Source organism: Lutra lutra, chromosome 14 (genome assembly GCF_902655055.1).
Source record: "Lutra lutra chromosome 14, mLutLut1.2, whole genome shotgun sequence".
Lineage (NCBI taxonomy): Eukaryota > Metazoa > Chordata > Mammalia > Carnivora > Mustelidae > Lutra > Lutra lutra.
Genome location: NC_062291.1, coordinates 88,203,800 through 88,217,254, shown reverse-complemented (window position 1 = coordinate 88,217,254; position 13,455 = coordinate 88,203,800). Strand labels below are relative to the sequence as shown.

At 59.6% G+C, this 13,455-nt stretch overlaps 1 protein-coding gene across 5 annotated transcripts in view; it reads right to left on the bottom strand.

The window, feature by feature from the left end:
* The window catches only part of INPP5A (inositol polyphosphate-5-phosphatase A), a 169,950-nt gene that overhangs the window by 119,110 nt on the left and 37,385 nt on the right, over nucleotides 1–13,455 (bottom strand). For all 5 annotated transcript variants that reach the window (XM_047702860.1, XM_047702858.1, XM_047702859.1 and 2 more), the window contains exon 2: nucleotides 443–484. Coding sequence is in view for 4 of the 5 variants with exons in the window: in XM_047702858.1 (XP_047558814.1) it covers nucleotides 443–484 (42 nt within the window). In the remaining variant the exon portion in view is untranslated. The remainder of the gene's footprint in view (nucleotides 1–442; nucleotides 485–13,455) is intronic.

Genomic DNA, 13,455 nt, shown 5'->3' with positions numbered 1-13,455 from the left:
AGCAGCCTTGCCGATGCCCCCCCGAGGGTCCCAAACACATACACGTCACGTGCCCAACCCCACCCACGGGTCACCGTGCCCGTCCCCCAGACACATGACTGCCCTTGGCTGGGCCCATGCTCTGGAGCACAGCCATCTGACCATGGCCCTCCGTGTGGCTTTGCCGCCTTTAATACGCATCCACAGGGCCATCTGGAAAGGCGTCCTCGGGTCTCCAGAAGCTTTCAGTGGCCTCCGCCCTCCAACAATGCAGAGACCCCTGCCCGGGGCCTCGGAATCCTGGCCAGAGGAGGGGGGTCTGGCAGGAGCCTCGGAGGAGGAACGTGACGCCCATCACTGTCAGCCCCGGGACAGCGCAAGCCCACACGATTTGGACAAAACACGGCTCCCACAGAAACAGAGCCCTCACGGCAGAAACACCGGGTCTGAGAGTACTTCTTACCTGATAAAACTCCCGAAGCCAGTTCTTCTGCAGGGTTTCTGGCTGTAAATCAAGAAGGAAAAGAGACAGTCAGACCACTGGACAGCCCCAAGGAGCCACGAGCAGAAGCTAACGGTCTTCACCGAGACCTGCCGCAGGCCTCACGGTGCGGCACACCCCACGGGGGGACCTCCCACCCCCAGGAGGGAACCCAGCTCAACAGGGCAGGTGCCCCCAGGCACAAAGCTGTCCAAGCGACAGGCAGGCCCCACAGCACCCACCCCTTCACCCTGCTCGATCCCCACGGGGGTCACAGGAGGGACACCCCACCACCAGGCTGGGGTCTGCCAAGGGACGGCACAGCAGGTACTGGCCCGAGGGGAGCCTCTGTCCTTAAGGGGCAGGGCTCCAGCCACAACCCTTGGGCCTGCGTCCAGGACGAGGCAGACAGCAGAGGGCCCTGGGGGATGGGCTCCAAGCCCCGGGTGCTCTGGGGAAAGGGCTGCCCAGAACGCCCCGTCTCTTCTGGCGGGCATGCCCGCTGCGGGTCACGGACCAGCGGTCACCAGCCGAGAGGGCACATGCCCACCCCACCCCAACCTCGGACAAGGCACTGAGACGAAGCGTGGGGCGAGACCAGCAGGAGGGCGTCCGACGGTCTGTGGCACGACTGCCCTCTGAGACCCGGCGCACATGACCCAGGTACGCCGAAGCCCGGATCGTGACGGTGACACTCTCATACCACGTGCTCTCACCACAATTCAAAACACAGGGCCAGCCCCAGCCCAGAGGTCTCTGCCCGGAGCCCAGATGCTCCCCACAACCCGGAGTGCAGCTCCCGCGGCTGAAGTGCAGGAAGACGGAGCTGCAGACCGAGTCGCAAGGGGACAGGGCCCGGCCGCGGAATGAGCTCCTGCGGGCCACAGGAGGGGACTGCGGAGGCTCGCCCGTCAGAGGCGGCCCAGGGTCCAGGCGGGCGTGGGGCCTGCTGGCTGGGCACGCTCCCCAGACTCCGCCGCCTTCCCTGCAGAGGGGCAAGGAGGAAGCTGCCCCCAAAAGACAAAACCTGGGCAGGCTCAGGCAGAATGAGCAACGAGCACATGGAGAGGGGTTTTACACCGCCCGTCGTCAGGGACGCACAGATGCACCCGCGGAGGCCATGGCACATCCCCCGGGGCTGTTGAGATCAAGAGGGAGGGTGGTGGTGTGGGGCGGATGTGGAGGAACGGGAGTCTACAGACGCTGCGGGGTCCGGCGGTCCCTCAAGTGCAGAACAGAGTCACGGGGACACAGGCACCAGCACGCTCTCAGGCACAGGCCGTGGTCGCCAAAAGGTGGGAATGGCCCAGATACCCACCCACAGACGAACGGATGAAGTGAGCGTCGTCCATCCACACAAAGGACAATGACAGGACCCTAAAAAGGAATAAAGCCCTGACTCCGGCTACAACATGGGTGAGGGCACTGTGAAAGCAGCCAGACACAGACAGGACCGTATGTCCATGCTACGGACAGTCCACGCAGACAGAAAGCAGACTTCTGCAGGCCACCAGCGCTCCTTGAGAGGGACAGAAGTGCTCTAAGAAGGACCACGGTGGTGGCCGCACAGCTCCCCCACGGGCAACGCTGGGCCACAGCCTGGAAAGGAGCAGCGCTGGCCCACGGCCGCCAGAGGAAGAGGACTCCCAGGGCCCGGGACACACACCCAGGAGCCGGCAGCCCCTGCCCAAGCCCAGCCCAGTCCTGGTGAGGACATGCCAGGGTGACAGCCACCTTTCACGGCCTTGAGACGAAGAAGAAGACCCAGCTGCGTGACTCGCGGACCAGGACCCAGCTCCTGCGGAAGGGCCCGCCGTGGCTCCAGACAGCGTACCTGGGCCTGAGGACAAATGCCAACACGTCTTTTCTCTTCCTCCCTTCTCATAGGCTTACAGTCACTGCACCTGACTTTCATATTTTTAAACTTAGTTTTAAAAGCTCAGGTCAGAGATCAACAACGAAAGCGCTGCGTAGACCGTGACAACACTCTCACCTCCGGTCACAGTGTGCACTGGAGACAGGATGATGAACACGGAAAACTGCTTGTGGGCTGTACAACAGCTGCAGAGAAGCCAGAAAGAGAGCCACAGTTCACACGTGCCCCACGGCATGCACGCCCTCACCCACGCACGCACACACGCATATGCACACGCACTCATGTGCATACACACGCACACGTGCACACAGGCACACACACCTGTTCGGAAGCCCCGAGGCCCAGGGCTGGACAGTGCAGAGTTCAGAACATTTCCACCGGCACGAGGATCAGCACTGTCGAACACGCCCCTCTGTGAGGACAGAAACGTGCTAGATCTGCAGAGTGGCCCGTGTGTCTGAAGAGCTGTTTCCAAAGCGACTCAATTTTAAGCCGTGACGTACCGTCGGTGACAACCCTGGAAGCAGCTCTGGGGAAGAAGAAGGGAAGCTTCGAGGTCCCTGTCCCGAAGTAGACATGGCGCTGACCACAAACACGGCGAAGGCCGCACCACGGAAGGGGAGCCACGTCACACCAATGCCACATCTGGGCGTCAGTGCGAACACGGCACGTGAAAGGCCGACACACCACAGCCGGGCGGGCTGTTCCATGAATACACAGACGGTTCGACGCCAGGGCAGCCGCTGATGCAGCCGGCCGTCCTGGTTATGGCTACAGGTCACTGAGAAGGTCAGGACTCCGGTCACAGCTCGAACGGCGACGGCATGCGAGTCACACTCCCGCCCTCACACAGACTTCTCTCGACCTGCCAGGGAGCGGGAGCGGCTGGCAAACCACCACCCTGAAGTCCAGAGACACAGAACATGAGCGTGGCAGCCCAGACCCGCTCTCCTGGAGAAGACGCTGAGCCAACACCCCGTGGGAAGACACCACTGCTCACTTGATGAGCTGAGGGAGCTGAGTGCGGACAAGGGAGTGAGAGGCTCCCTGGGACCACGGTTTCCAGGACGGCCCCACGTGTTGGTAGGTTTTACCTCCAGGGATCTTAGCCGGTACTCACTGTCTAGATCAGAGAAGGATCCCTGGAGAAAGACCCTCTCTTGGCTCTGGCAGGGGGACAGGAGGAGGAGCCACAGGGAAACACACCCTGGGAGCTCTGCACACCAGAAGCCTGCCTGATGGGGTTAGAGGCTTCACCAGCACCTTAGCCCGCCCCTGGAAAGGGTGCTTCCTCCCAAGCTGCCTGCCTGGCACATGGAAGGGATGGACGAGGAGGAGGCACATGTAGGGGAGCCACATGTGGGGGGCACAGAACAGGGACACAAGTGCACCAACCGTCCAAGACTTAGTCACAGACTGTAGAGCACTCCCTTCCCCCATACCACACCCCATACCAACAGGGCACTGGTGCAGTGGGGCATGACACAGACCACCCCGAGAAGTCTTAGGGAACACGTCCAAAAACGGACATGAGGACCCCAACACCGCAGCCGTAGCACACACCGAACACGGCCCAGAGCCGCGCCACATTAACGGAAGGCCTCCCGCGGCCTCAGCAGCTCTGACCTGATTCTTTGGGTCCAGCTTTCAGCAGGAAATTACAAGGCAGACTAAAAGGCAAGGGGCAAGTAACAGTATAAAGACAAAATGCATTGGGTATGACCCAGATTTGGGACTGTCAGAAGGCGGATTCAGAGCAGACTACAGGCTCCGATGGAAATTGTGGAGAGCACAAAAGGACAGGTGAGTCACACAAGCAGTGCGACAGAATCTCTAAGACAGAGTCCAAAGCAACTACTAACATCAAAACCACGGTAGCAAGAATGCCACTGACGGGCTCATTAGCACCCTGGACATGGCCCGGGGACAACCAGCGAGCTTGAAGACACGTCAACAGAAACTTCCAAGACAAAAACATAAAGCCAAAAACACTGAAAAAGCTACAGAACATCCAAGAACCTAGAGACAATCTCACGTAATGCAGGCTTCAGAAGAAGACAGAAAAGACTGGAAAACACTGCTGAGGTACTAAAGGCCGAGAAGTTTTCAAAATTAATGGCAAACACAAACCACAGATACAGGGAAGCTGGGAGAACACTCAGTGGCTTAGATTCCAGCAAAGCTCCTTGCAAGCACACAACATTCAACTTGAGGAATGACAACGACACAGTGCGTCTGGGAAGAAGGAAAAACAGAGGCACACCGAGTCCACCAGGAACAGGGACAGGTGTTCCAGCACCTTCCGCAAGCCACGCAAGGAAGGAGAGAGTCACAGGGGATGGGGAGGAAGCCCGCCAGCCCAGGATTCTGCATCTAGGAGAATAATCTCCCCAAAAGTAAGGAAAAATAAAGACATTCTCAGATAAACAAAACTGAGGAAATCCATCACCAGTAGACCTGCCCTAAAAGTAATGTTTTAAAAAGTTCTTCGGAGAAAAGGAAAATTATACAGGTCAAAATTGTAGACGTGCATGAAGAAAAATGGAGAAGAAATAAATGAAAGTTCTCCAGTAAAAGTCTGCAACCAGGAACGACCAAGTTTCAACGAACCGGGAAGTGGCTGTCAGGTCCCGCGGCGCCCGCACACGCCCCACCCCGTGTGCTCAGAGAACCCCCACCCTGGGGTGCGGGCGCCCGTGAAAGTGATAACATGTCACTCCCTTGATCAGGTCACGTCTGTGGCAAAGGTGGAAGGATTCTGCAGATGTAATTAAACCCCGAGAATAGCTGATCTTAAGTTAATCAAATGGGGTGTTGTCCTGGGTTGGTCTGACCTTATCGGACATGAGCGGGCACCCTACAGGAGACTCTAAAGGTTGCAGATGAGCAGGGGACCGGCTCTCGCCTGTGGAAATGGCCTGCCCTCGGTCCCACCTCAGCAAGGAAATGACATGTGCCAAACCGAGGGGCGCTCAGGGGCCCCTGGCCCTCCTGAGATCGCAGCCGGGAGGGCCCGGACGTGCCCCCAGAGATGAGGGAGACACAGTGCTTGTGCCGAACCATAGCTTGCGGGACTCAGTCACACGCGCAGAAAACGAGCACGTGTCCTTGGCCTTGTATGCAGGTGCAGGACGGGCGCAAGGGAAGAAAATGTCACGAAAGAAATGATCACGGTGAAACGTTTCGCCCCTCGGATTTCCCTGTGGCGTAAGGTCTATGGGGAGGTCCAGCTCAAAGACGTGCCCTCGTAGCGAATGCGCCGTCTGACAGGTTGTGGAAGGTCTGGGACGATGGCCCCGCACTGCACACCTGTTGGCGGGTCCCCCAAGCTTGGCACAGCCCCTCCAAAGTTCACATGGGCAAACCAGGACTCAGAGTCCACACTGAATGGCTAAGGAGGACAACACACTCAGCCACAGTGGGGACCCCGCGCAGGATGGAAGGACAGACGTCACACCGAGCGAGAACGTGCATGCGGTCAGCCCCACGAAGAATGGATCTTCCTAACACCAGACCAGTCCTAAAAGATCTGACAGAAAACAGCGGGAGAAAAGATCTCCACGTTCACTGACATGCGTGAGAACATGTTCACCTTTCCAGACCGGAGCCAGTCAGCCGGGTGTCCTGGGTGGGGCAGGGAGCACCCGGTGTCTTTGCTGGGCACAGCTGGCAGCACCCAACAAGACAGGCAGGCAGAGCTCCCAGCACCCTACAGGCAGGTGGTCTTGGCACGCCGCCGGGGCCCGTGGAGGCAACTGGGCGCCGTGACTGCAGACAGACGCAGGCGCCTTCGTTCCCAGGGACACACCTCTCCGGTGACCGCGGCAAGCGCTCGGGTGGGAAATCGACCTGCTTTGTGACACCTTTACGGCTGTCAGGATGCTCTAATGATCTGCTAAGGACCCCTCCCCTGCCGCTGGCCCTGCCCGGTGGGGGGACGGGCAGTGCAGGGCCCCGGCAGGACGTGAGCAGGGACCACAGTGTAGCCTCGGGGTGCGGCCCCGGGCCCCCAGCAGCCGTCCAACCTCTCAGCGAGCATGCCGCTGCTCACCTCTCTCCGCACCCGGCCGGGGGCGTCCCCACAGACCCTGCAGGGGCTCCCCGAGGGTGTCAGCATCACAGACCCCACAGCACCGGGTCTGGGGGCGCATCCTGCCCACCCTGGCCAGCCGTCCCAGCGTCCCTTGGAGCAAGGCCTCTGCTCTGGCTGAAACCAGGCCCCCGCTGCCCGCACACACAGGCTCTCCACCGCCAGCCCCAACTGCACCCCTGGCCCGAGGGTACCCGCTGCTGCCCCCTGGGTCCCCAATCATCCTCCGACCTGCTACAAAGAAAAACTCAGCTCTCGGTGCTGCAGGGAGGCCCGGAATCCAAACCCCAGCTCCCCACAGGGCGGGGGGAGGCCCGGCTCTTCCAGCCCAGGGCGCTGGCAGCGGCAGAGGTGACAGCGCCGTCTTCTGACAGGACAGAGACGGAACCAGCTCTGGGAGTCCCCTCCTCACAGCACAACTTCCCGGGACAACCACCTCAGGTCAGGAACGTGCACGGACACCTGCCGAACACGCCGGGAGTTTCCAAACTGCAAACACCTTTCTCAATTCAGAGAACCTCAATTCAGTAAACACTGCGCTTCCCAGAATCCACAAAATAAGGCAAAAGTGTGTGTGTGTGTTTAAATCCATGAAGTACGGCAAACGCGCACCTGACTGCTGAGTGCGTGACCCGCGGAGCGCCGGGAGAGTGCTGTGGTGGCGCGTGACGTCAGTCTCAGCCCTAGGGAGAGGCTGCAGGCACCACGACGTGGCCGGCCACGCGACAGTCACTCTGCACCCCAACCCCCGCCCCACGCCACACCACAGGTACACCTGCCTTCCCCCGGGGGTGCTACCCCCGCCAGTCCTGGCCGTCCTCTCAAGGCAGAGACCAGCTTGTGAAGAAAGGACACAGGGACCCCTCCCCCATCGCTCTCACTACCCCTGCGTCTCTCACTGTCCGTCTCTGCCCGTCTTGCTCTCGTCTTCCCCACCTGACCCCTGCAGGCAGCAAACGCCGCGAGGGCTCACGATCGCCGACAGCACGGGTGTAGACTTAGAACCTGCAGGGACGTCTGGAAGGAGGTCGTCCTTGGAAGGAAGCCAAGGCCTGGGCTGTGAGGGAGAGAACATGCTGGAAGCGGGAGCAGCCGTCACAGAAGGGAGACGCCCACCCACTGAGAGGCCAGAGGGTGGGGAGCAGCCCCTCTCAGGGCTCACCGCGGGGGGAGGCAGGGCCATCGGGCCAGACCTTCCAGCGGAAGGTGCGGCAGGGCAGCAGGACACTGGGAAGCCCCGTTCTGAGCCCCGCGCCCACCTCCTGAGCCCCGTCCAGGCGGCTGGTGTCCACGCGGCCGGCTGACTCATGTGGCTCGGGCACGGCTACCGTGAGGAAGAGGGCTGCTTGGCTCTAAAAGAACTGGGCTCGGGTCAGGCGTGACCCATGCTGGTCGTGCAGACGGCCTCCCCGACCAGCTAGTGCGACCCTGGCCAGTGGTGACGGCGGCTCCCGTGTTCCCAAACCAGGTCTGCCACCCCAGAAACTCATTTTTCTCAAATACTGCCTTAAAACTTTCAAATACGAGTCATTTAAAATAAACGAGGGCCAGGGGCTCCCTAACCCTATACACACAGCGGGCCAAGCCTCCTGGGGACGCACCCGTGGGGTGGGCTCTGGTTCATGCTGCCCGATTCCCCGGGAAATCCTGCCCCATGCCACACGCTTATCCCTGAAGAAAACCATTTCCTTTCACAAGAAAGGAAATCTTGTCTGTGCATTCACAAACACTCTGAGGCTAAAAATAGTTTGGTAAAAGGAAGCAATGGTGGGCCTTCCCCCCGGAGCGAGGAGCGCACAGGGCGCAGGGCGGGGCGCTCGGGGACGCCCTGGAGAGCAGCGAGAAGAAGGGCCGCCTGTGGCCTGCAGGCCCGGCCCGTGCCTCCTCTGGGGACGGGATGGAGACAGCAAGAGGTCTTCCCACAGAGCACAACTCGGAGACACTCCCTTTCCAGTGAGATGACAGCCAGCTTGGGGCTCTATGAGTCACGCTCGTATGTGTGACACACACACGTGTCCCCTCGAACTCACCCACTAGGACCAAGAGGTCCATTAATTTGACCACAAAATAAGCGTTTCCCCTCAAGGATGGCCTGGAACATAATATATTCAAAACGACAACTTACGTTCACCCAGGGTCAGCTTCTAAGAAACAAAGCAGGTTTAATCCGGAATGACAGTCTGCACAAACCGAAAGGCCCGCCTTGTGGGCGCCGGCCACACTGGCCACATCGGGGCCATGTCTCAGCAGAGACCTGCCCAGCTAGGCCTGCCCGCTGGATGCAGAACGAGAGGGTCGGTGGGAGACCGTGGGGCACCACCGCATGTCAGCACGGGGACGTGCCTGGTCCTGGCCCAGCCCGCCCGCCTACGGACAACGGCTCCCCTCACCCGCTGCATCCGCCTCCGGCGGGACGCTGGTCAGGATGCCCCACGTGCAGGCAGGTGGGTGCCGAGGAGGCCTGGGGCCCTCACCCCATAGTCCGCATCCCTCCCCGGGCCCCGGCCCTACTGCCCCCGTGGCAACTGGGACCTTGGCGGGCAGAGGACTCGGACACCAATGTCCTGCCGTCCTCTGCTGTCCCCTCCTCCACAGCCACCAGCAGCCCACGTGCCGCTGCATTCACGCAGCCTCTCTGTGTTCTTTTCCAGCCAGTTAACAAAGACCGAGAAGAGAAGACGGTTAAGGTGCCCACAACCCCATGATGTCACACCTCGAGGCCGAAGCCAGACCTGTGTGAAACCACAGCGTGGGCAGGGCTGGAGAGCGGTAACGCAGGAGCACCCCACATTCACACTGGGGTGAGACCTGAGCCTCCAACTCCAAACTGTGCGCCTGTGTCTGGAAACACGAAGAACACGTGAAGGCGGAAGGAGCCAGTGGGCTGCCCGGGTCAGGGGGGCAGCACTACTGGGGAGGGCCCGGCGGCCTCGGGCCCGTCCACAAGGATGCTGCTTTCCAGCCGTGAGCCAGGCTCACCGCAGACACTGTGGGAAATTGGCACCTAAAGCAGAAGATAGTGATGGCCTCCGATGCCGTCGCCAGGGTCCCCGCACCCCGTTGCCAACCCCCTACCAGCTGTGCCGTCACCGTCACCTGCCCCTGCACCAGGTGGGCCAGGCAGCCTGCAGGGCGCCCGTGACAAGCTACAGGGTCAGGGGCGCCACAGCCCCATGTCCCCCGCGAGCAGGTGAGCCCCGCAGCTTGGCAGGGGACCCAGAGCCCCGGGCACCTCCTTGCAACAGAGCAGACGAGTGCCCCCACTTCCCTCCACAACGGCACTTATTTCTGCTGCAGAAGAAACCCAAAGGCAGGGACTAGGAGTCAGAAATGCTGCTTCTCCCCAGGTGGGTCACCCTCTGAAGGTCCAGAATGGGGAACACAGGCCCAGCCAATGAGCTCACTTTCCTTTGCCCAGATCCCAAACACCACAGTCAAGTCCAACTTGCTGTGTGATGGGTTTTCCACACTCCCACGTGCCATCACTCGTCCCACACAGAAGCCTGGGTTTCAAGGACATGGGGCTCGTCCCCTGCTGTGATCCCCATGGAAGGACTCGAGGTTGAGAGGAGGGATCACGGTGCTGCCTCCCCCGCCGCAGTGTGGGGCCTCTGCTCCCGCAGCCGGGGAGAGATGTCCTCCGAGACAGCCACACTCTGTGCAGGTCCCGCTGGGTCAACATCAGCTGTGGGGGGGACGAGAATTCCCAGGAGGCAAAAAATGACATAAATGCAGAGTTTGGGGGAGAAAAGCGGTGTGGTGTCTGGAGAACATGAACACAGCCCGAGGTCCATGAGAAAGTGACAGAGACGCATCCCCACACAAGTCAGAGCCAGGTGCCACGTCAGTGCCCCCACCAACCTCACGGAGGGTCATGGGCTAAGCCTCGAGCAGAAGCACAAGCAGCATGAGCTGAAGAAAATCCACAGAAGTAAAAGCTCTTTGACAAATGGACGTAACTGAGAAGCCCCCAGGCAGAATGATCTGGAGAAAAAAGGGCACAAGTGACCATTATCAGGAACCGAGGACCGTTATCAATACAGACATTCGAAGAACAGCGAGCGCAGACGAGCTCACGCTAACAGACCCGATGACGGCAGGTGCACAAATCCCTGAGAAGGTCGAAGGACACACGCTCAAACGGAAATGTCTCCCTTAGAGAAGGTGGCTTAGCACCCTAACCTTCCTGCTGATGCTGACGGGCCCCCTGCTGAACATCAGCCACGTCAGGAATGCCACCAACCCCACACGGCTTGTTCCGGCGTGCTGCCTGAAGCCGGCTCCGTGCGAAAACCAAACTCCAGCCAAGACGGAACATTCCAGACCCACACGTGTGTGCAAACCATGAGCGGAAGCACAAATGAGAAACAGCCTTGTTGGGGCCAAGGGAATCCTGGTTCTGTCTGACGCTGGAGAAATCAATGTGTTCCCAGATTTGCAGACTAGTGAGAAGGCGATGTGGTCATTTCCACAGACGCAGAACGTACATTTGACAGCGTTCAACCTCCCTGAACACGTGAAGAAAAACGACCAAATCTGTGGCAAAGTAAGAAAGAGAAGGAAACTTCCTCCGCCGGAGAGAAGAGATCTACACAAAGCAGATGGACTCTAGCCAGTGGCTCTGGCCCTGCTGCGTCCCTGCGAGGGGAGCGCACGCTGCCCACCAGGCCGTGCAGCACCAAAGGCCCTGGCCGGGACACGCAGGCAGAGGGCCGAGACCCAGAGCACAGGCGACACCGCGTGGCTGGCAGTTTCTGCTGCCCAACTGAGGACAAACAGACCCCGGGGACCCCGCCGGCTGTGTCACAGGCTACGAGATCAATACAGGAATCTCACTTGCACGTCCGTGCAACAGCAGACACGTAGAAAGTGAAATGTTTAAAAATAGTATTTACGACAGCACAAAGAACACAAACTACGTAGGACTGTCCTTAACAGAAGACACGCAGACCTCCAGGCTGACCCCACAAAACGGCTCAGAGAGGTGAAGGCCAGGTAAACGCGGGGACCCGTGGCCTTCGTAAGTGGGAGACCCAGCACCGCCAGGACATCCACTCCCCGCACTCACAGGTGGATCCATGTAGCCCCGGCCCCAAGCGCAGCAGGCTTTCTGCAGGACGGACCAACGGACTTAGAAGCCCGTGCGGACACATAGCCAGCCGAGGATACAAGGCAGGTGAAGACTGAGGCAGAGGCCAGGCCTCCCTAAAAGCTATCACGGTCAGGGAGGTGGTCCTGGAGTTACAGTCAATGAACAGATCCATGCAACAGAACCGAGTCTGGAAAGAGACGCCACCTGCACAAGGACTGACTTCAGCAGGTGCCACTGTGGCCCGCGGGTGGTGGGCTGGCAGGTGCCCACAGGGGAAAACACGCCCACCACTACCTTGCGTCATACACAAAACTGAACCTGAGATGAACAAAAAGCGTAACGATAACGGAACCACAAAGCTAAAGGAAGCAAAGGGGGAATGTCGTCAGAGCTCGGCAGTAGGCACGTTTCTGGGCATGGAAAGCAGCAATCATTTAAAAAATGACAATTAAGGACTGCTGGTCAGGGAAACCAGCACTAAGAAAATGTGCAGGGAGGCCACGGTCTGGGAGAAAGCATCTGTAAAACAGACGGCTGTCAAAGGACTGCCCAGGACACACAGACAGTCTGCTAACTCAAACAGTTCCATAAAAAGTGGGCAGAAGACAGGAACAGACAAGTTATACAAATGGCCAACAAGCGCTGGAAAGCAGCTCCGTATCCCCAGTCGTCAAGCAGACGCGCGTCAAAACCGCCGTGAGACGCCCCAGCGCGCCCACCAGCGCAGCTAAAACCTCCGCCAGCGGCGAGGGGCCACCAGGGCTCCGGACACTGGTGGCGGCTCACAGGACAGCGTCAGTCGCTTCGGAAAACTTTCCACCCGACGCACCAATTCCACCCCCGGTGGAATTAACAAGAGAAACGGAAACCGGTCGGCACACAGATGTGCACGGGAACGTTCACGAGCCTTTGCTCAGAACAACCAAAACGTAGAAAGACCCAGTGTGTGCGCGTCGGCGGGAGAAAGCTAGACGACCCGCAGTGCCACCAGGAACGCGTACGAGCACCGGCCCCAGCGTGAAGAAGGAACAAATGTTGGCAATGGCGGCAGGACCCACCTCCAAACCTGCGGGACAGACGGACAGGACACAGCAGAGCCCATATGGGACGCCCCCGGAAGGCTAACCTGGGCTGGAGGGAAACGGGGCCCTGACTCCCCTGGCGGGGACGTGTGTGGGGAACCTTCCGGGATGGGGACGTGTGCAGGGAACCTTCCGGGACGACAGTCGCCCTCTGCCCTTCGATCAAGGTTTGGGTCAAACAGAAGCACTTGTCCAAACTCAGCAAATGTACATTTAAACCTGTAGATGTTCTATCGAAGAAAAAATCTAAACCAAGACTGACTCTGAGTACTTGGGGGGAGGGTGCGGGCATCCGCGGTCGACTCAGAGCACCTGGAAGACAAGGGTGTGCAATGGCCGGAAAGAGATTGGCGTCGCAGAACGAATGCGGGAGAGCGTTGCGACAGAACCCAGGTGGCTGATACACAGTATTAGTGGAAAAATTCTTTCAACTTCACTGTATGCTGGAAACTTTGTAATAAATGTTGGGAAAGACTAAAAATAAACAAGGCTGAAGCTGACGGTGTGGGAGGCCCTCCCAGCGACTCTCTCCGCGGAGCATGGCCGGCTCTAGGAGGCAACAGGTTTTGTGTTTCTCTTCTTCAGCCAGAATCCGGGCAGGTGGCCACGGACCTGGCTCTCAGAGCCACCGGACGCAGCCCGCCAACCTCAGGAAAAGCTGATCCAACCCAACTCGCAGCCGCCAGTGAGCCCCCCAGCCGGAGACTGTGGCCAGGGGGTCTGGTCTCTGCTGGCAGGGGACCCTCCCCTCCAGCCTGTGCTGGGGACGGAGGGAACTGCTCCCTGTCACCCAGGACAGCTGTAGGGCCAACGGGGGTGACCAAGAGTCAGGAAGCACAGAGAGTCAGGGTCATG